Genomic DNA, 22,293 nt, shown 5'->3' on the forward strand with positions numbered 1-22,293 from the left:
ATACTAGTTTTGCTTGACATTGGGTAGAAAGGTGTGTTTCAGAAGAGGTTAATGTTACTTTGAATGGCAAACAGTTTCAAAGAAAATAGGGAAACTATTCTGACAATGGCATTTATGGTATCTCTACCACAGACAGTACAGTACTATAAGAACTGTACTTTTCAGCACTATATGAACTGCAACACATATAATACAAACAAATAATAAAACAAATAATAAAACACACAATCCCAGTCTATTTGGGCCAGAAGAACTTCTATGAATAAAACAATCTACAATCTTCCTGAAGGCAGAATTTAATGTTTATACCATCTATCACTATAATTTAGCACCTCTATGACTGTTGAAAGTCTTGTTATTGTTTAGTGGCTTGGTCGTGTCCTACTCTTTTGTGACCCCAGGGAATGTAGCCCACTAGGCTCCTCTGTCCATGGGATTTCCCAGGCAGCAATACTGGAGTGGGTTACCATTTCCTTCTCCAGGGGATCTTCCCAATCCAGGGATCAAACCCGTGTCTCCTGCGTTGTCAGGCAGATTTTTACCACTGAGTCACCTGGAAAGCTTGTTCAAAGTAACAGAGAATACATAAATGTAGCTACACACATGAGTGGTGAAGAATAGCAAGGAAGGGCAAAAATAGACTCAGAAGGGGGTTTTATTACTAATATATAACAATTATTGAGTGCTTAATGTGTTTCAGGCACTGTACAAGCCTTTTCAATATACAAATCACTTAATCTTGCAATAACTCTATAAGGTACCATTATTATCTCCTTTTACCAAAGAGACAACTCAAGGACTGAAAAGTTAAGTAAATTGTGAATTGTTCAAACTTACACAGTGAAAGGGCTTCCCAGGTGGTGCTAGTGGTAAAGAACCCACCGGCCAATGTAGGAGACCCAAGATACAGGTTCGCTCTTCAGGTTGTGAAGATCTCCTGGAGGAGGGCATGGCAACTGACTCCAGTATTTTGCCTGAGAAATCCCATGGACTGAGGAGCCTGGCAGGCAACAGTCCATACGGTCGCTTAAGAGTCACGCGTGACTGAAGCGACTTAGCCTGCATGCAGTAGCTGAATCTAAGTTCGAGCTGTTTGTGGAGTTTGGTACCGAAAAAGAAAATTGCTGTAAATTAAAGATTTACATGTGAAAAGGCACAGAGGAAAAACAACAAATCTACTAAGAGGTGAGTTGGGCCAAAATGGCGTGAACACTCCTGTATGTGTTGGGGTTGAGGGAGAGAGTGTAAGGAAGCGAGGTGGATGAAGACGATCAGAGAGACATGGTGCGTTACAGCCCTTAAAAGTCAAGTGGAAACTCTCAGATACGATACAGTTGGTGGGAAGGAGCCGTTGCATGATTTCTAAGATAGAGTCATAGATGAAAATGTTTCACGGGGCTTGAAAAGGCAGTGAGGAGAGTGTGCTACAATAGCGCACCATTGCAGGCAAGTGGCCGAGTGCAGTTATGAGGGCTGGGAGCGGGACTGCTCTCAAGTCATGGGTCAGCTGCTCACCAGTTGTGTGACCTTGGGCACGAAATGTCAAACCTCCGTTTCTGTGACTGTAAAATGGGAGTAACAATAAAATTACACATGTCAGAGGATAATTGTGAGGTTTAAAAGATTTAATCTCTTTCAAATACTTGGGATAGTTCCTGGCACACAGCCAGTGTTTAGTCAATGCTAGTTACTATTATTCCCGTAGGTATGTGTTATTATTCCCGCAGGTATGTAATAAACTGTGGCAGGGATGCTAATCTTGAATGCTGGGAGAGTACATTAAAGCCTGTGAAAGGACGACAAGCCAGTGGAAGACAGGAAGGTACAGCTTATGGGGAAGCACACTTCAAAAGGAAACATAGCTGCTCGAATGAAGGTGAATGAGTCAAGACTTGCAAAGGGGTTGCTCGCCAAAGGGTTTCACCGGAAGTTAATGAGGTTCATAGCGGAAGTGCCCAGTCCGGCTGTTCAGTATTACCAGGAGTGGCTGCAGCAACGTGAGACAGGAGTCAGCCTTGAACATCAATGGTTACGGCTTGGGAGGAGCTAGGACCGTCCATTGTTTTAGGTCCATTGTATTCTATATCCATATCTTCATGCCAGTGGAGCAAAACAACTAATATATATATATATGTATATATATATATATAAGAGCTTTATTGAAAATTCTGTGGGCTATTCTAATCCTTAAACCATGTACTCCTTGATAGAGATTATCAGTTGTAGCGCAAGCCTGTAGAAATAGTGCAATCAACAAAATATATGTTATACTTTGAAAAATATCCTGTTACTCAGCCATAAAAATGAATGAAATAATGCCATTTGCAGCAACATGGATGGACCTAGACAGGATCATACGAAGTAAGTCAGAGGGAGAAAGACAAATATCACATGACATCAATTTTATGTGGAATCTAAAAAACTGATAAAAGTGAACTTATTTACAAAACAGAAATAGAGTTGCAGACATAGAAAACAAACTTTTAGTTAACAAAGGGGAAAGGGAGCAGGAGATAATTCGGAATTTGGGAATCGCATATGCACAGTACTATATATAAAACAAATAACAAGGAATTACTGTATAGCACAGGGAACGATATTCTATATCTTATAATAATCCATAATGAAAAAAAATCTAAAATAGAAAAAAATAATAAAACCGAATCACTTTGCTGCACACCTGAAACTAACACAACATTGACAATCAACTATACTTGAATTTAAAAAAAACTCTGCATTGTTTTAGGGAGCATATAGGGCATTTTTCAAGGATACATAAAATATTGAATATATGACAAGATCACATAAACTAAATGAGGGACAAGGTAAAACAAAATTGGAAAAAAGAACAGAAGCATGGATCAGATTAAGGGAAAAGTGGGAAAGCCTTATACATTTGCCCCAGGTGGAACAAAGGGTTGGTGTTAAGCCTTTAAATGGTTGGGCTGATGCTGTACACACACATTTCCAATTAGAACACAGAGAATATGAATGGTCTGTTAGAAAGGCTAATTAACAGTTTTTAAAGAAAGAAACCTAATTGTATAGCTAAGTAAAAAAAAAAAAATCAAGGCAAAGAAAATCTGGAATAAAAGAAGGAAAGAAAACTATGGTTTTGAAATATGAGTTACTTAAAGTACAGAAAATAACACTATGCAGTAAAAACTAAAAAGATTTTCTTCTTTTAAACTTTTGCAGTGAGCTGAGAGGTAACTCCTCTAAGTCAGAGAACGCAGACAAAAGGTTACAAAAACATCCATTTCCCCTGGGTTGACACGTATGAAAAGCTTTGATGTGAGTTAATGCTGCTTTATGAATTCGAATTGTCCTCACAATTGCACTTACTTTTCATCAATTTGAGGAAAAGAGAGGATCAGAAAAACCTGTAAATGGTAACAGTAGATATGGCATTAAATTACAACTAAAGTAACATGTTAAAATACACAATACTTTTAGAATCCAAATAAAAATATGTTTTAAAATGCCTTGAGAAAAACAGGGCTTTCACCTGATGGCTAAAACACCAAAATATTACACTCTTTTACATACATTTCTACCTTGAAATGTCCATTTCCATTTATACGTTTAAGAAAAAACCTTTCCTATTTATTTCTTGAAGCAGAAAGTGTTAGTCGCTCAGTCATGTCTGACTCTGCAACCCATGGGCTGCAGTCAACCAAGCTCCTCTGTCCATAGAATTCTCTAGGCAAGAATACTGGAGTGGGTTGCCATTCTCTTCTCGAGGGGATCTTCCCCACCCAGGGTTCGAACCCCATCTCCTGCATTGCAGGTAGGTTCTTTCCCATCTGAGCCACCAGGGAAGAACATTTATTTGTATGTCTCTTCAAATAAGGATAAATATATACACCTTAGAAACTGTCAAACATACTGAAAAAAACACTTGCAGAAAAATTTCACCTGGCCTTTTTAAAAATGCTGCTTGGAGGGGAATTTTATTTTTTCACCATATCTAATTTGTTGTTATAAAGACAAAAATATATGACTTAAAAAAAAAAACAAGTAACAAACGATGTGGAATGAAAAACAAAATATGAGAGCGGAAGGCAATTTTAACTACAGAATGGGCAAGGCCGGAGATTGTTTTATTAGAATACATTGGATGCGATATCAAAAAAAATTTCCCTTATCTACTCGAGTCACAAGAAGCGAATTGTATAGTGACATTTATATCTCTCTATATATTCATAATTTCGTGGACTTGTACAAGGGCTCTATAAATAAAAGTCCTCGGTGATGCAGCTGATAAGCGTTCCCCTGCTCGCCCTTTTACTGAGGGGCAGCAGAAGCGAGGACATTCCTCCCACAATTCCAACCTGTTTCGTAACTTGGCGCAATCAGGATTCACTAGGACCGGCCGGCAGCTGTCCCGAGCCTGCGGCTGATTGGCCGAGCGCAGAGCACGGGCGTGGGCTTTGCGCAAGTTCCCCGCTCCCCGCTCCCAGGGCCACGGGAAGCCGGGGCGCCTTTGAGCGGCGGTTCTTCGAAACTCAGAGGAACGGAGACCGCTGTTCGCATCCGGCGCGTCTTTCCGTTGGAGTCTGAATCTCTACTTCCAAGATTCACGCCTTAGTGAACATTCCGAGAGAAAGCCCGAGGTAGGGCGCGGGGAGCTGGGGACCAGACGGAGAAGGTTCGGGGGGAGGATGGGTGGGCTCTCTAATTTCCTGAGCTGGGTCCCCTGGGGCGGAGGGCTTCGGGGAGAGGGAAGGGGAGACTCCAATTGGCAAGTCCAAGGGGACAAAAAGGGGTGAGACTTATTCTCAGTCGGGGAGCCCTTGAGGCACTCCAGTCTCTAGGGTTTTTTTTGCGCTAGTTATCCGTCCTGGAGTCTGCTGCCCCGAGCCTGCAGAGCCAGCGCTGCGCGGGCAGCCGGGCGCTGAGCCCGCGGGCAGATGGATGGCGTGGGGAACCGGGAGGCAGAAGCCGCGGTGGAGGCGGGCAAAGTTCGGGCCGGGCCGCCGCCCTGCCCCTCGGCTCGCGTGCGGAGGCTGGATGCCTGGCGCGGAGGCATGTCCCTGCGGCAACCCTCGCGGCCACGAGCCGCTGGTGCATCAGGGCGAGCGCTCCGCCCTTCTGCCCGGAGCGCTGTACCGAAGTTCAGTTTCACGTTAGCCATCTGGGGATCTTAGGTTTGACTGACTGGCTGGGATTGCTCCTCAGGTCGCGATGGATGTTGAAGACGGCCGCAATGGAAGAGCAGGGGGGAAGAACTTCTTGAAAAGGGACAAAAAAAGGTAGTTTGTTTCACTTTCATACTTTACATGGCTTGAGAAACTTGGGAGATTTGTTTCTGGCCTCCAACTCTGAAATAAATGAGCTGATGATGGTGGTGGTGATGGTTTTTTTTTTTTTTTATCTTAAATGCAGGCAGTTGCGGAGGTTCGCTGGCTTGAGTTGAGCCCAGCATTTGCACAGTGAGCTTCTTCCTCAGGTTTCTGGTCCCACACAGACCAAGGCTCATTTCCTTTCGTGTGTTTTATAACCTTCTGCTTCACGTGTGATGTTGATCTTGCATGAGCCAGAACCGTGCGCTGCTTCTGTTCTGCCTTGTGGTCCAGTCTGTTCCTTTTGGTAAAACAGTCACACGAACATTGCATGCTTGTGGCACGCAGTAGATGGGACAGAAGGCCACAACTACTTCTAAGTATTCTTTTTTCTTTTTAAGGCAGTGAGTGTCTGACTCTGTTAGAAGTAATTGTGAGGCGAGTGTACTACCGAAGAATTATTAGAATGCTGTAAAATTATCCTGACTGTATATAGAATTGGTTCTGTAATCACATAGGAAAAATAATTATCTTAAGTAAATTTTGATCACAGTGCACTATCTGTACAGGAAATTTTTAATTTCACTCAGTAAGCTCTTTGTTAGTAATAAATGGTAAAGTTAAATTAGTAAAGATATTAATATTATCAGAAACCAAGCTTTTCAGTGTAAGAGAAAAGACATACAAGTGTGGACATTAAGTAGACATTTTAAAAACAATGTTGAATCTGAATGTGATTTCATGATTTTTTTTAGTAGGTCAGGTTCTGTCCATTGAAATGGATAGTGAGTGGCAAAGAGCACACTCACTGTCAATCTTGGTTTCTCAGTATCCTTCCTTATGAAAAAGGAATCTGCACCCCATAGAGAAAGGGTTAATGCCAATTGAGCCTGAGCTTGGAGTATCTTGTGGTACCGGAAAACAAGAGGCGAAGGACAATTATCAAAAGGACACAGGAGCTGGCTTGAAGGGGCTTTCACTGGCCCAAATCTGGAACAGTTTGAGCATCAACAAGAGTAATGACTATACTTGATTGTGAGATACTGAGTAAATTAATTTTTAATAAAATTCTGAGAGGAGGAGGGAGATGGAGAGAGAGGGAGAACCTTCACAGAAAAATGTTGAAACCTGCATTATTATAATTGGTTCAGGCAAGGGTTGTTAATGGATCCTAAACCACTCAGAGAAAGGATGAATCTATGAATTAGCCACAATTCTTTATTGGAAAAAGGAAAATGTGATTTTTCCAGTGGAAAGATACTGCAGTTTGCCACCTTAACCAAGTGATCATACCTGGCCTGGCTCCTGGTGGAACAGACTGCGTTAGTGACACGACACCACCTAGGAAGTATGTTTGCAAAATCATTTAGTGAATCTAACTTATCAAGCTTTCAGACTAATGCTGTCCAATAGAAATATAATGTGAACCACACTTGTAAGTATTAATTTCCTAATAGCAACTTTTAAAAAGTAAAAAGAAACAGGTGTAATTAATGTTGGAAATACATTTTAAGGATCCAAGTATATTTAAGCTATTATCATTTCTACATGTAATAAGGATTATTAATGAGATAGTTTGCATTCTCTTTTATACTGCATCCTCAAATCTGTATTTCACACCTAACTGCACAGTTTGGACAAAGTGTGAAACAGACATATCCAAGATGTGGGACATTCTTTAAGACACCTGTTTTTGTTTCTCTAAAAAGTCAATGTTTGGCGGGAGGTAGGTGGGGAGAAGAATTTCTAGATTTAAAAGAGACTAAAGAGACAACTGGAGAAGGAAATGGCAGCCCGCCCACTCCAGTATTTTTGCTTAGGAAATCCCATGGACCGAGGAGCCTGGTGGGCTACGGTCCGTGGGGTGGCGAAAGAGTCAGACAGGAGTTAGTGACTAAACAACAAGAAACAAAACCATCACATGTAATACATGAGCCTTAGTTACATCAGAGTTCTAAAAAGGAAAAACCTGTAGAAAACATTCTTGGAAATTTTGAATGTGGATTGATATTAAAATTGCTATTAATTTTATTGTATGTGATAATGGTAGGAAAACTGTGAAGTGCCATGATCTTTGCAGCTTATTTTCAAATAGTTTGGCGATTAACAGTCATAAAGTTCCTTATGCATTAAAGAAAATATGGTCAAAATGTTCACAGTTGCTGAATCTAGGTGAATTTTTAATGGGTAGTCAGTATTCTTTTTGTTTGAAGGTTTTCATAATAAATTCTCATAAAATAGATTATATAGAGTGGAAGGTAGATACATCCGTTTTTGTTTTTAAGTTTTTAAACTTGGTACCTTAAACAAATACGTGTTTTTTGATGCAAACACTTAGGGACATTGAAATAAGAAGTATTAAGGCTATGTGGAAGGAAAGAAATTTGATAGATTGGTGGTTTCCAGAGGTGGAGGAAAGGGGACAAAACGAGTGAAGGGAGTCAAAAGGTCCAAAGTGCCAGTTATAGAATAAGTCATGGAGGTGTAATGTACAGCAGTGTGACTCCAGTTAATAACACTGCATTGCATATTTGAAAGTTGCTAAGAGTAAATCTTCATCATCATAAAAGTTCTCATCACAAGGAAGAAAATTCTGTGACTTTGTATGATGACAGATGTTAACTAGACTCGTGGTGATGGTTTCCCAATATATACAAATATCAAATCATTCTCCTGTACACCTGAAACTAATAGAGTGTATGTCAGTTACACCTTAGTTTTTACAAATATATTTATTTTTAATTGAAGGACAATTGCTTTACAATATTGTGTTGGTTTCTGCCAAACATCAACATGAATTACCCATAGGTATACATATGTCCCCTCCCTTTTGAACCTTTTTGGAAAAGGTGTTCAATAAATATTTGTGGGACATTTACTTATTTATTCTTCTGTAAGAGCCCATATTTTGAAAACAATGTTTCTTTTGAGCTTTAATAAGATTGTTTATTAAAATGCGATTTGAGAAGCAACTTCCTATTTGTCAGCACTGTGTTGGAGCGAATGGGGACAGATGAGTCTTCTAAGAGGGCTGACAATCAGTGTTCCCCGCAGGGCAGTGTTTCAGAAGTCTGACACTGCACCAGGTAGCCTGGTGTCTGGAAATTAGACTTCTCCATGGAAAGCTTGGCTTCTTTCTAACTGTGTGACCTTGGACAAGTGAGTTAACTCTTCTCACCTGCAGTTCTCTTGTCTGTAAAGGAAGGGTAAGAATGTGCCTGCCTCACAGAGATTAAGATGAAATGAGGTCTTGTATGGGAAGTGTTTACTTAGCCAGTGTCTGGAACATTATAAATTCTTCAGAGTAGCCGCAGTTTTGGAGAATGAAAAAATAAATAAAAAGCTTAGAGCTAAAACTCAATTCTGGATGGCTATTTTTCTCCTCTCATCCTGCTTCCAGGGATACTGAAACCATGCCTGGGTGGAACCGAATCTGAAGAGTTATGTTTGTGTATTTTGTCTGTTTTTCAGTCATGGAACGTTGCTCCAAAGCCAAATATGGAGTAGACTCTGGATTTTTTTTTTTCTTTAGAAGTTTCTTCAACTCTTTGACCTTGCTTAGCATAAAGAACAAAGACACAGATGAATTTACTTTTTGAACTTGAAAAGCTGTGTAAAAAGAATGTACTTCTTCCCTCAGATAGTCTCTGTTTTATAAATACGAAAATACAGATGCGGAGGTTGCTCTTGTATGCTGGATGGCAGTTAGACTAGAACACTAGTTAGAGAGTTTTGAATCTGCGCTTGAAATAATTGCGCTTTCTCTGCATGAGGACACCTTTTTTTTTTTTGCAGTTTACAAACCATCTTTTCTGATGGTGCTTTTTCTAGGTTGTGTGTATTGCCACAATGGCCCATTTAGGGCTCCAGACATCTTTTCAGAATTAGATTTGCTCATGGAGAGTGATAGAATTATGTTTCTTTCTTAGGATAATTTATGCCCTGCATCTGTTTGCCACTACTCTCCCTGAGGTAAAGGAATAATATCTAGGTAGATAGAAGGATAGTCTACCTGTTGCTAAAATCACCGAGATAATAATTAAGGGGATTAACTCTGGGGAGCATGAGTGAGTTCTAAGTACAAGAAAGACAGAAAGCTCTCTTTTTTTCAGTGTCAGTTTTTGTAATTCCAAATTTGTGTGTCTCTGTGTATTCATCATAGAAAATTAGGAAATACCAGAGGTACAAGGAAGAAAATAATTTGAAATCGTGACAGAAATCTCAACACTCAGTGATAACCCCATGCACAGATTTCTAGGTATATATAAACATACTTAAACTTGATAAATGGGATCATATTATAACCTGTTTTCTTTTTTACTGACATTGTAGACATGTTTCTTTGTCCTGTTTGTTGCTAAATATAAGCTCTACGTTGATTGATATAGATTTACATAGTTTTTAAAGTTTTATGTAATTCTGTTGCTAGGTTTTTCAGTAAAAAAGATGAGAAGAAAGAAAAGAGACCAACTGTCAGTACTTTTGCAATGGTGAGTTTGAATTATTCTATATACACACACACACACACAGCTGATTCACTTTGTACACCAGAAACTAACATAAGGTTGTAAACCAATCTTACTCCAATGAAAACAAAGCAAAACAGAAGAAAAAGTGCTATGACTTCTCTTGATCTAAAAAAGAGGTATTTCATCTGGTATAATATTTTCCTGGAGAGTATGTTAATGAAGAGGTGAAATGAACTCACTTAACTTAGCTCGTTTTCGGGGAGTGATGAGCATTGTACACAGACTGTGTGCGGTGAGCCTCCAGAGTCCCCTGTCCTGGCCTGGGTTTCAGTATTCTCCTAGCCAGTTACGTCACCAGTGATACGTCAGCTGCACAAGCTCTTCTCCCATTGGTGGCCTCAGTCCTAGACACAGGAAACCAGCCACATGGAGTGTGGTTCAAACAAAACCTGGGGCACGCTGTCGCCAAGGGCTCTAATCCTGGCAGGTTTGAGGTCAAGGTCCCAGGCACTCAGAAGTTAGCAATGGGTTATTAATTACTATGACTTAGTACCTGTCACTATGCTTCTGTGCTGAATAACTGAAAATCTGGAATTTGAAAACCTTAATATACTTCTTTGTCTTGTTTTCTGGTTTCATGGTGGCCACTTAGAAGCTTTTCTTTAATCATATTTGGAATAAGACAGGCTGGTTGATGAACCCTCTTTACCTGTATCCGTTTTTGTTTTTTCTCCTGAGAATGCAGTTAGAACCTGGAAGACTTACTGAACCAATTAAGTCTTATAGTATACACTTTGTAATTCAGGCATAACGCACCAGACACTTATAAAATTTGTGTATGTGTGTAGGATAGGCTAATTATAAAATGAATGTTAGTAAAATTGAATATTAAGTATGGTTACAAGCATAAAAAAGAGCTATCTTTTACACTCCAGTGATCTTATATGAACTTCATCTTCTCACCCTCCACTTGCTCTTGATAAAATTCCACCTTTGAGTCCATCTCTACTCTGTTTGGAATTTTGGGGAAATGAGACTGTTTACTCGGGTTATTCTCAGAAATAACCAAGAGACAGTTTTTGTTTTACATTTCATTTTATATTCTTATCTTAAAAGGAGCTTGGGTGTTAAAATAGGGTTTATTCCCCAGATTTAATTTCCAATTCTGTCATTTTGAGACTAGAATATTTCTGTCTTTTGTAATTTCATTTTTTTATAAGTAAGTTAAATTGAAAAAATTAGTCTTACGTTTTAGAAAATTTAACAGACCTAATATATAGAGGTAAGACTATTAAACCAATTCAGGCCACCAAAGAATAAAAATCTGAAGTGTGAAGGCCAGGTAGTAATTACAACACAAATATAGCTTTTTATGCCATGGGTTGCAATAAATACTTTCTATGTGAATGCATTAATCTTTACAACTCTCTTGGAGCTAGATACTATTATTGTTCTAATTTTGTAGGTGAAGAAAGGGAAGTGAGACTTACTAACTTGCCCAGGAATACTCGTCAGGGCCAAGGTTCAGACCTGAGAAATTCACACTGTAAATCATAGTGCTCAGGTTGGCATAGGAAGGAAGGAATATATTCTTAGCTTTTTGATGGAAAGCTATACTAAATGTTTATGTGGAAGATGGCAGAGGAATAGGATGGGGAGACCACTTTCTCCCCTACAAATTCATTGAAAGAACATTTGAACGCTGAGCAAACTGCACAAAACAACTTCTGACCGCTAGCAGAGGACATCAGGCGCCCAGAAAAGCAGCCCATCGTCTTCGAAAGGAGCATTTGATATCAATTTTGGACATTTAAGAATCCAATATTCAGTACCCATTTTTACTCAGGAGTGTGATGATTACTCTCTCCCCCTCTTGACTCGCCTTTTTCTGCCCCAGATCACCTCTGTTTCCTCCCTCCCCCTTCTCTTCTCAATCCAGTTCTGTGACTCTCTGTGGGTGTCTGGGCTATGGAGAACCCTTAGGGAACAGAGTACTGCGTAGATCTGTCTCTGTCCTCTTGAGTCCCCCTTTTTCTTCTGCTCATCTCTATCTCCTTCCTCCCTCTCCTCTTCTTCATGTAACTCTGTGAACCTCTCTGGGTGTCCCTCACTGGAGAATCTTTTCACCATTAACCTAGAAGTTTTATTATCAATGCTGTATAGTTGGAGAAGCCTTGAGGCTACTGGAAGAATAAGACTGAAGTCCAGAGGCAGGAGACTTAAGTCCAAAACCTGAGAACATCAGAGAACTCCTGACTGCAGGGAGCATTAAGTAATAAGAGATCATCCAAAAGCCTCCATACCTACACTGAAACCAACCACCACCCAAGAGCCAATAAGTTCCAGAGCAAGACATACCACGCAAATTCTTCAGCTATGCAGGAACATAGCCCTGAGCGTCAACATACGGGCTGCTCAAAGTCACACCAAACACATAGACCCATCTCAAAACTCACTACTGGACACTCCATTGCACTCCAGAGAGAAGAAATCCAGTTCCACGAACCAGAACACTGGCGCAAGCTTCCCTAACCAAGAAACCTTGACCAGCCAGTCGTCCAACCCCACCCACTGGGAGAAACCTCCACAATAAAAAGGAGCCACAGACCACCAGAATACAGAAAGGCCACTCCAAACACAGCAACCTAAACAAGATGAAAAGGCAGAGAAATAAATGTTTATGTGGCTTTTTCTCATGCCTTTGTCTTAAAGGGGTTGACACAGAAAACTGAACTTATGCGTAAAATCTGTATAGACAGGGACATACTAAGAATGTTTGACAGTAAAATGCTGATGCTGTTAGTGACACAGTCAATTCCTAGGCAGGTTGGTAAGAAATCCGGGGGTCCCCATGAAGAGAGGGGTCTGGAATTCTCAAGGAGGAGGAAAGGACAAACTTTTTTTGTCTACATTCCTTAGTCTTAGTCAGTTACACAATTCAGTTTAAACTCTGTACTAGGGATTATACAACAACAATGTATCCTGCTTGAGGACAGTTTCTCCTTCCTGAAAACCTTCTGGCTAATCGTGTTATCTTAAAATGTGAACTATGGGAGTGGGTCCAGTAAGATCTTTACAACCTCCAGACATTTCTTTTGATTCATTGTAATAACTAATTAAAAGGTATATAACTCCATTGCTAACACTAGTGAGGGGGCAGTCTCCATCCCCCTTCTGATGCCTGTGTCAGAAACTTTCTCTGTCTCTCTTATACTTTAATATAACTCTTATTACACAAAAGCTCTGAGCGATCAAGCCTCGTCTCTGGCCCCGGATTGAATTCTTCTCCTCTGGAGGCCAAGAATCCTGGCGTCTTTCGTGGTTCAGCAACAACCTTTCATTAGCATTGTTGATTAATTAAAAATTTCCAGCTAAGGTAAAAACTCATGTGTGTTGGGAGTTTCCAAGAACCCCGGGTTCGATGATTCACTTGGGGGACTCACAGGACACAGCTTATTGCCATGCTCATGGCTAAGATTTATTACAGCAAGAGGACAGAAAGCGAAATCAACAGTGGGCAAAGGAAGGAGGGAAAGGTACAAGAGAAGCGCCCAGTGTCCTGTGTAGTGGAGTCGACTTGATTCCTCCAGCAATGAGTTGTGCCGGCTCATTGTGTGAAATGCTGTCAGGGAAGCTCAGTAGAGATTCAGTGCCCGAGGGTTTCTGACTGGGAGCTGATGATGTAGGCACAGCATGTACCAAAATTCCAGACTCACAGAAGGAAGGCAGACCGTCAGCATAAAGCACGTTGTTTGTGCAAATTGTTTGGACACTGCTATCAGTTAGGGTGATGGTTACTCTTCCCAAAATCCAAATTCTAGATGCCAGCCAAGGGCTAACCTTGAATGCAGTCTCAGACTTGCAGTGTTAACTGTTTTCTGTACACCAGCCTTGTTAACTTTTTTTCTAGTAGAAGACTTTTTTTTAGCAGTCTTGAGAAAATGATGACAAAGAGGTAAGGAATAGATTCACATTTTTCTGCTGGCCTTTATTTTCTATCAGGCTTTGTTGCAACATTTTGTTATTGTTTAGTCGCTCAGTCATGCCCGACTCTTTTGTGATTCCATCGACTATAGCCCACCAGGTTCCTCTGTCCATGGGATTCTCCAGGCAAGAATACTGGAGTGGGTTGCCTTGCTTACATTAGAGCCAGAGCCTTTAACAGCTTTAATCATTTATGATAATATGTGATTGGTTAAATTTTTATTTGCTTGGAATTGAAAGGTTCTTTGATGCAGTTACCTTGTGGCCACCTGGTCATTCTTCATTGGAGACTTTACCATCTGGCTCAGTGTCTCCCTCTCTGCCCCTGGTGCTCCTACTATCTTGGGTGACTTTTATGGTGTTATAAGGATAACCACTCTTTCCCTCTCCTTTATTCCAGCCACGCACGCACACACTTAGATCCTAGATTTTGTTATTTGAAACTGTTCTACATCCAAAGTGCTGTTATGAAGCAGTTAGATAGAACTAGCCAGCTATCTCCTCTGTCTTCAACCTGCTCACTGTTTCCCTTGGATCCTGAGTCCACTGACCTGTCAATTTACCATCAGCCCCTTCTTGTTTCCCTTCTCTTATCACCTTAGAGCAATGATCATCACTTTGGTTTTGCTCCTGCCTGAGCTGCAGACTTCCTTTCACCTGTCACTTGTCAAGCCCAGCCCAGGCAGATCGACCATCTGCTTTCTTGGTGCCTGAACCCCTACATCTGATGGGTGCTGGAGAAAAACCTCATGGCAGCATGTATCCCACACAGAAATACTACTCTTCCTCTTCTCACTGCATATGTTAAGCCCTTTACAAATTTCCCATGTCTCCCCAAGCCCCAGCTCTTCGTGGATGACCCCCCCTTTTTTTTTTTTAATTTCACAAACCAAATGGAAGCCACCTGACAGAAGTTCCTCAGCTCTTACCCCCCAGTCTACAAACACACGGGTACCCAGGTCAATTGCTTCCTCCTTCCCTCCTGTTATAACAGAGGAAGCATTTGGTTTTTTAATCACCCTCTTGTACACTGTGCTTTGGCTCCTGTATCCTCTACTTTCTCAAGGCCCTTACATTATTATTATCATCCTTTCTCTTCTGTATCCTCCATCTCTCCCTCTCAACTGGGTCTTTCCGATTGGTATTTACATGTCACTTACCTTTAATTTTACCAATGCCCTCCTTCATTTCACTAAGCCTCCTCTAGCTTGCTTCACAAATAAGAGGTGACTTTGCTTTCTGTCTGTTTCATCTCCAAATCGCTTCTTACATTCTAATTTAGCTCTGCCTCCACCACTCACTGAATTCAGTGGACAGTCTCTGCTGACGTTTAAGGAGCACTTGACGCTGTTCGCCATATCCATTCCTCCTGTTTGCTTCTGCGATGCCGGAGTCTGCTCGTTTTCCTCCAGGTCTTTGGTTCTTTTCTTGTGTCGCCTTTGCCTGTGACTTAGAGCTCCTCCACCCTCAGTCCTTGGAGTCAGTGGTGGTGTTGGCATTTCTCTAGTTTCACATGGCCATTTCGAAATCATTTTCATGCAGAGCTCCTTTCATGTTTGTTTCATTCTGCACAGTTATAATACCTTCTGTCCATTGGCAGCGATAATTCTACTGATTTCTAGTCACTTCTGCTTCTCCATTGAGAACCTTGGCATTTGATTGCTTCTCCTTCCTTCACCTATGCTCTCTTCATTCTTTTATTTTGGTCACCTTATTAACGTCTCCTAGGTGCCACATTCTTTACCTACCTGCCACATCCCTACCTTCCTTTAGTAAATTACACTGTGAACAAAGACCTTTGGTTTATCATCTGGGTGGACTCCCATCTCTGCTGCTGTAAACTCAGATGAACCTCTTCCCCCGCTCCCCCCACTACTTCTGATCCTTCTCACTTGGCCATTCTCCCTTATCATCCTTTTTTTTTTTTACTTTGAGCATTCATTTTCTATTATTGGAACAAAGTACCACTAGCTTAGTGGCTTAAAACAACACATATGTATTGTCATATAATTCTGGGGCTCAGAGTCTCACTGGGCTGAAGTCAGGGTGCCATCAGGGCTGGATTCTCCTCATGGCTCCAAGAGGGAATGTTTCCCTCCTTTTTCAGCTTCTACAGGCTTCCTGCTTTCTTGGACTCTGGGCCCCTTCCTTACTTCACTCATCATTTCTCCTACTACTGACCCTGATCCCCCTGGCTCCTCTTGTAAGGATCCTTATGATGACATTGAGCCCACTTGGATAATCCAGGATAATTTCCCCATCTCAGTATCCTTAATGTCTGCAAAGTCCTTTTTATCATGGGAGGAAGCATATTCACAGGTTCCTGCGATTAGGATGTGGTCAAGCTCGGGAGGTGGGGCATTATTCTGCCTCCCACTCCTGCTCTGGACTTGGTTCTGTCAACCACTCTCTACCTCCTAGTCACCCTCCTCCACATTAGCTCTTCTACAAATTATCCTACCCATAGTAGTCACATCAAGTCACCTCAGTTCCTGCCTGAAAACCCTCTAAGGAAGGCCTTTCTTTTACACTCAGATGGGAGGTTTAGCATAAAAACAAACTCCCTCTTCTGGCCATCAAAGGCCATCTGTAACCTGACCTCTGTCTCATCTCTAATTTCACGTCAGACAGGTCTCCTTCACCTTCTGGCCACAGTGGTCATCATATCTGGTCCTTGAAACACACAGGGCTTGTATTCACCCCAGGATCTTTGTGTTTGTTCTTTCTGCCTGGAATCCTCTGTTCCCAGATTGTCACGTGACCTTTTCCTTCCTATGACTGATGACTCAGCTCACATGTTGCCTTTTCATAGTGACTTTCCCTGCCCCACCAATCTGAGCCAGCTACCTGTCACCATGACACCTCACTCCGTGTGATATTTCTCCTGAGTAATTAACCACTGTCTGATTTCTTGTTTATGTTTGTCTTCTCCCTGAATCTAAGCTCCTTGAGGGCAGGGGGGTTTGGTGTGTTTTCTTCATTGCTGTGCTCCAGGATCCTAGAAGAGTGCCTGGAACTTTAATAGGGACTTACATACTGAATGAATGTTGAATATTGTGAATGATTGTTAAATATGTCTATTTTCTCTCTATTTGCATATTAGTAAAATATAAGCTTTATGAGGAGAGATAGCTTGTCTTAGTCACTTTTGCTAGTACCTAGACCCACGCTTGAGCCTTACTAGGTGCTTAATATTTTTTGAATGTTGAATGAATGCATGCATGAATGAATGAATTCATTGACTTTGGCCTCCAGCCAGGTACCATGGTAAGATCATGTTCGCCATCTTGCCTGCTGGATATTACCTAAGCCTCTCCCCTGCCAGCACCTTCTACTTCTTTGCCCTGGGAAGTCCACCCCTTGACTTTCAGTGCTGATCACCCTGTCTCCCGTGTGGTTCTGGTTCATCCCCTCTCTCTTCCCTATAAGTGTCTGACCAAACAGTTTTCATTTCCTTGTTTAAAGGGCTTTAATTGTAAATAAACTTCTGCCTTACATTTCCCTGAAGAAGGAAATGGCAATCTTCTCCAGTGTTCTTGCCTGGAGAATCCCATGGACGGAGGAGCCTGGTAGGCTGCAGTCCATGGGGTTGCAAAGAGTGGGAGATGACTGAGCGACTTCACTTTCACTTTCCTACATTTCACCCTATGTGTTACTTTTTTTTTTTTTTGTCTACTTGATCCCTTACTGTAAATTCCTAAAGAATCTTATTTTATATTTCTAAAACTGATGACAGTACCTGCTTATATTGTATATTAGTATTATATCATATGCCTAATAAATGTTTCTAGTATGAAGTACTGGTTTTAGTCTCATAACAGCTATGTGAAACTTTCTGTATATGAGTATTTTCCTCATTTCATAAATGTAGAAACTGAAGGTCAAGGTTATTAAGAGATTTTTTTCCCTTCAAAGTCTCCTTTTGAGTAAATGACAGAGGTGCGATGTTGCCCTGAGGCTTTTGTCCTATTCAGCAGTGTTACTGCTGCCCTCAAATTGAAAGGTTGTTGCTGAGCCGGGAAAGATGCCGGAATTCTTGGCCTCCAGAGGAGAGGAATTCAATCTGGGGCCAGTGACAAGGTTTAATCACTCAGAGCTTTTGTGTAATAAAGTTTTATTAAAGAATAAATGGGATAGAAAGCTTCTAACATAGACATCAGAAGGGGGCAGAAAGAGTGCCCCGCTGCTAGTCTTTAGCCGGATGCTAGATTGCTAGGAGCAGTCTGCTAATTAGAGAAAGGAAATGTCTCAAAACTCAGAGGCTGGCACCAGGCCCCTCACCCACAACATGCAGTTTGAGATAACACTGGCATGAGGTGAGTTTTCCCGGCCATAAAATGATGGACATGAATCTTGAAGAAAGGCAGGTTTCCAAGCAAATACAGTCTCATCAACACAGCTTAAGAGAACTTTTGCGTGAGTTTGTCAAGGTGGTTCTGAGTCTTAGGCAGAAAAGACTGGAAGACAGAGTCTAGGGTAAATGCATAGTCCTTTAACATAGCTTAAGACAAACATTTCCGTAAGAAAAACCCATTGGTTAGCTCAAAGTTTGAGAAAACTTAAGCTCAGGTGGAGCCAGGTATTGTCATGGCAACACAGAATTTTAAGAGAAACCTCTTTCTAAATGTGCATAGAGAAGGGGAAAAAATCCAACACTTGTTTGCTTCCTCCTGCTGCTTAAGAGAGAGAGAAAAAATGTCTGACACTTGCAGCCTGTTTCCTCCATTTTGAGACCCCTGGCCTTCCTGCCTGTTACCCTCTCAAAATCTTCTTACCACATGCCCTCCAGAAATCAGTCTTGCCTCACATCACAAATAAATATGAGGTTTTGTACTTTTTCAACTTTGTCCTCATTCTCAGACACTTGTTTGTATTTGTGCTCACTTTTAGCTCATTCCTTCTAGCCTGAGACGAAGAGACATACCTTTCCCTATTGGAGAACCTTTCCTCCTTTTAAAAAGTTTTATTTTGATTTTTCAACCACGTAGAAAGGTGAAATAGAAAATGCATACTCATATAACCATTGTCTATAACTAGTAGTTGTTAACATTTTTTACATACATTTCACCTGGAATTATAGATTTCATGATATTTTCTAAGTACCTCCATTTCTGTCTCTTAAAAATTTTTCCTACCAAAAATTTTGCTCTAAAACATAATAAGTGATTATATTTAACAAAATGAATGTTAATTCCTCAGTATTATGTAATAGTTCATATTTGAACTTTCACAATTAGCTCCGCTAAGTGTGTCTTCCAGTTGATTTGTTCTGTTTTCTTCTCTTTTTAAATAACATTGACGTGTTGAAAATATGGTACCAATTTTCCTATTGAATGCTTCACCTTCTGGACAATTTTTATCACTTTGTTCTGGTGTCATTTAACTTATTATTCCACATCTTGCATTTCTTATATGCTAAAAAAAAAGTATAAATCTTTCAGTTATCTCCAACTCTGTTGTAACCTCATAGACTGTAGCCCAGGCTCTTTTATCCATGGGATTTCTCAGGCAAGAATACTGGAGTGGGTTGCCATTTCCTTCTCCAAAGGATCTTCCCGACTCAGGGATGGAACCCAGGGCATAGCCAGATTCTTTACCATCTGAGCTACCAGAGAAGCCCTATAACTGAGAGTTAAGTCTAAAGATTTTAATACATTCCTGCTAAGTAGTTTTGGTAAGAAAATTGCATAGGGAATGCTGTGTACTTCATGTCTCATCACACCTGGAAACATCAAATGTCAGTGTATTTTACTTTTTTATGGTACCGAGTTTGATCGCTTGATTAAGGTGATGACAGGTTGGATTCCTCCATTGTGGAAGGAGCTCTACCCCCTTGCAGATATGAGGGGTCTTGGGCATCAGGGAATATCTTGTCTCTCCTAATAGTTATCATGCCTGCTGATGATCCCTCACTCCAGGTTCTCAAAGTAGTTATTTCTCTTATTTTCTGGGACATTGCTGCATCTCAGTTTCCCTCCTGTATTTTCACCAATGCTCTCTTTGATTCATTTACCTACAAACATGTAGACGATTTCTTTTTTTTTTTTTTTTTAACATTTCACAAGTATTTACTCACTCATCCTCACAAGTAGCACTATTTTAAAGATGAGGAAACTGAGCACAGAAGATGCTGGGAATATTAAACTTTCCCAGAAGTGAGTTCCTCCAAAAAGGCCTTGTAGCCAGTGCCTTGACAAATGAAGGATCTTCGGGAAAGTCTGGAGACCACGGGGGGTTTCCAGGTAGTGTGTTAGTCACTCAGTCGTGTCCAACTCTTTGAGACTCCATGGACTGTAGCCCAACAGACTCCTCTGTCCATGGGCTTCTTCAGGCAAGAATACTGGAGTGGGTTGCCATTCCCTTCTCCAAGAAGATTTCTCTAAATAGTTATCCCTTGGCATTACAACCCTCTCTAGTAACCATCATCTCTGTCGCTTTTGTCTTAAGGTCATAAAACAATGGTCCACATGCTATCTGCATTACTTGGTCTCCAAATTATTCTTAATCACACGCATTATTTCTTGCTAGACTACTGGACCACCAGGGAAGTCCCCCTCCTTGCTTTTCAACCCGTGGTAAGCTTTCGAATCTGGGAGGAAGCATCACCTTCTTTATGAAGCTTTTTCACAAAGGACGGAATGACCCATTCGCTCGTTTGTGTCTTCTCCACTCTGTATACCCTGCTGTCAAGGCATGCAGAATATATACTGAATATCCTTTTTTTTTTTTAATTTGAATTGTATTTTCGGTATTTATTACTGGATTTCTTCAGTCATTGAGTAGCATTTAGTAAATGTTTATATTCATGGCCCACTTACTTTTATTCCAGCCAGTGATTAGTTTTTGAGGTTGACAGTACTTTGGGAGTGGTGATGAGGGAAATCCTTGTATATCAATTATCTTTTCTTCCTCTATTGAGGAATTTGATACTTTTCCACTGTATGGTTTTTAATAGAAGGTAAATCTGCCTGCCAGTGCAGGAGATGCGGGTTCGACCCCTGGGTCAGGAAGATCCTCCCATATGGGAGAAGTATTCATTGCTTCCCAGGTGGGCCTGTCACAGCCCCACGCCCACTCCCCTCACTGTGTTCTCTTCCCATCAGGTTTGCGTCTCAAGAGCTCACTCTTTCTTTCTTGTGATTTGCCTACAATTAAAGAGTATATGCAGATCTGCTCTGGTCTTTGGGAAGCATGTATATAACTCATTGCTTTCCCTTTCCTTCTCACTATGTAGGCCTAGTTGGTTTCCCAGGTAGCTCAGTGGTAAAGGATCCGCCTGCTGCTGCAGGAGATGCAGGTTCAATTCCTCTGTTGGGAAGATCCCCTGTTGAAAGAAATGGCCACCCACTCCAGTATTCTTGCTTGAAGAATTCCATGGACAGAGGAGCCTGGTGGGCTACATTCTGTGGGGTTGCAGAGAGTCAAACATGACTGAGAATGCATGCAGGCATGGAGGCCTAATTACATTAATACCACTTAACATTTATGCTAGTGCTGTTAGGCAGCAGATATTTGACCCAAGCCACTTTCTGAAAGCAGCAAAACATGTTTCCTCAATGGTGTTCTCAGAGGGACCTTTGGCAGTGATGGTGTTTTAACCAAGAAAAATCTTGATCTGAAAAGTGGCTTCCACTCTTGGGAATCAGAGTCACAAATACTATGTTTCTTATATTGAGCCGTTATAGATCTCTGTAATGTTCCAGAATGTCCTGTGCATCTCATGAAGCCCTCGTATGTAAGAGAAGAAAGAAGATGAAATCAGGCACGTTCAAGGTGGCATGGCTGTAAATTAGTACAGCCAGCATGGAAAACAGTATAGAGGTTCCTCAAAAAAATAAAACCAGAACCACACTTCTACTCTTGGATATAGATCCAAAGAAAATGAAAACATTAATTTAAAAAGATCTCTGCACCTCAGTGTTCTTAATAACATTATTTACAATTGCCAAGATGTGGAAGCAACTTAATTGTCCATCGACAGATGGATGAAGAAGATGTAGTATACACACACATATACATACAATGGAATACTATTCAGCCGTAGAAAGAATGAAGTTATGCCTTTTGCAACAACATGAGTGGACCTAGAGTGTATTATGCTTAGTGAAATAAACCAGAGAAAGACCAACACTGTATGTTATCATATGTGTAATCTGAAAAATAAATGAATGTAACAGAACAGAAACAGACTCACAGATACAGAGATCAAGAGTATTATCTGTGGGGAAAGGGAAGGTAGGAGGGGCAAGATAGGGGTAGGAATTAAGAGGTATAAACCAACTGTATAAAATAAATAAGCTATAAGGATATATTGTACAGCATAAGGAATATAGCCATTATTTTATAATAACTTTAGAGTATAATCCATAATTGAGTAACTGTTGTACAGCTGAAGCTAATATATTGTAAATCAACTGTAGTTTAATTTTTTATAAGTGGATAGACTGAGTCCAATATAAAGAAGAAGGTCAAAACTCAAAAAAAAAGCAGCAGCAGCAATTGCCTGTTTCTCTTAGGTTATTAGGCCAAGGTGATTGCAATAGTAGGCTGAGAGC

The 22,293-nt window shown here is 40.8% G+C and overlaps 1 protein-coding gene across 2 annotated transcripts in view; it reads left to right on the forward strand.

Moving 5' to 3' along the window:
* Window positions 1-4,414: 4,414 nt before the first annotated feature.
* LOC122673828 (ATP-dependent translocase ABCB1) overlaps window positions 4,415-22,293 on the forward strand; it is a 101,027-nt gene continuing 83,148 nt past the window's right edge. The window contains exons 1-3 of one of the 2 annotated variants that reach the window (XM_043871718.1): window positions 4,415-4,616; window positions 5,182-5,255; window positions 9,715-9,775. In XM_043871718.1, coding sequence (XP_043727653.1) covers window positions 5,188-5,255; window positions 9,715-9,775 — 129 coding nt within the window. In that variant the 5' untranslated portion in view covers window positions 4,415-4,616; window positions 5,182-5,187. Of the gene's footprint in view, window positions 4,617-5,181; window positions 5,256-9,712; window positions 9,776-22,293 lie in introns of those variants that run through there. The other variant, XM_043871719.1, reaches the window with a different exon arrangement.

This window comes from Cervus elaphus, chromosome 18 (genome assembly GCF_910594005.1).
Source record: "Cervus elaphus chromosome 18, mCerEla1.1, whole genome shotgun sequence".
Classification (NCBI taxonomy): domain Eukaryota; kingdom Metazoa; phylum Chordata; class Mammalia; order Artiodactyla; family Cervidae; genus Cervus; species Cervus elaphus.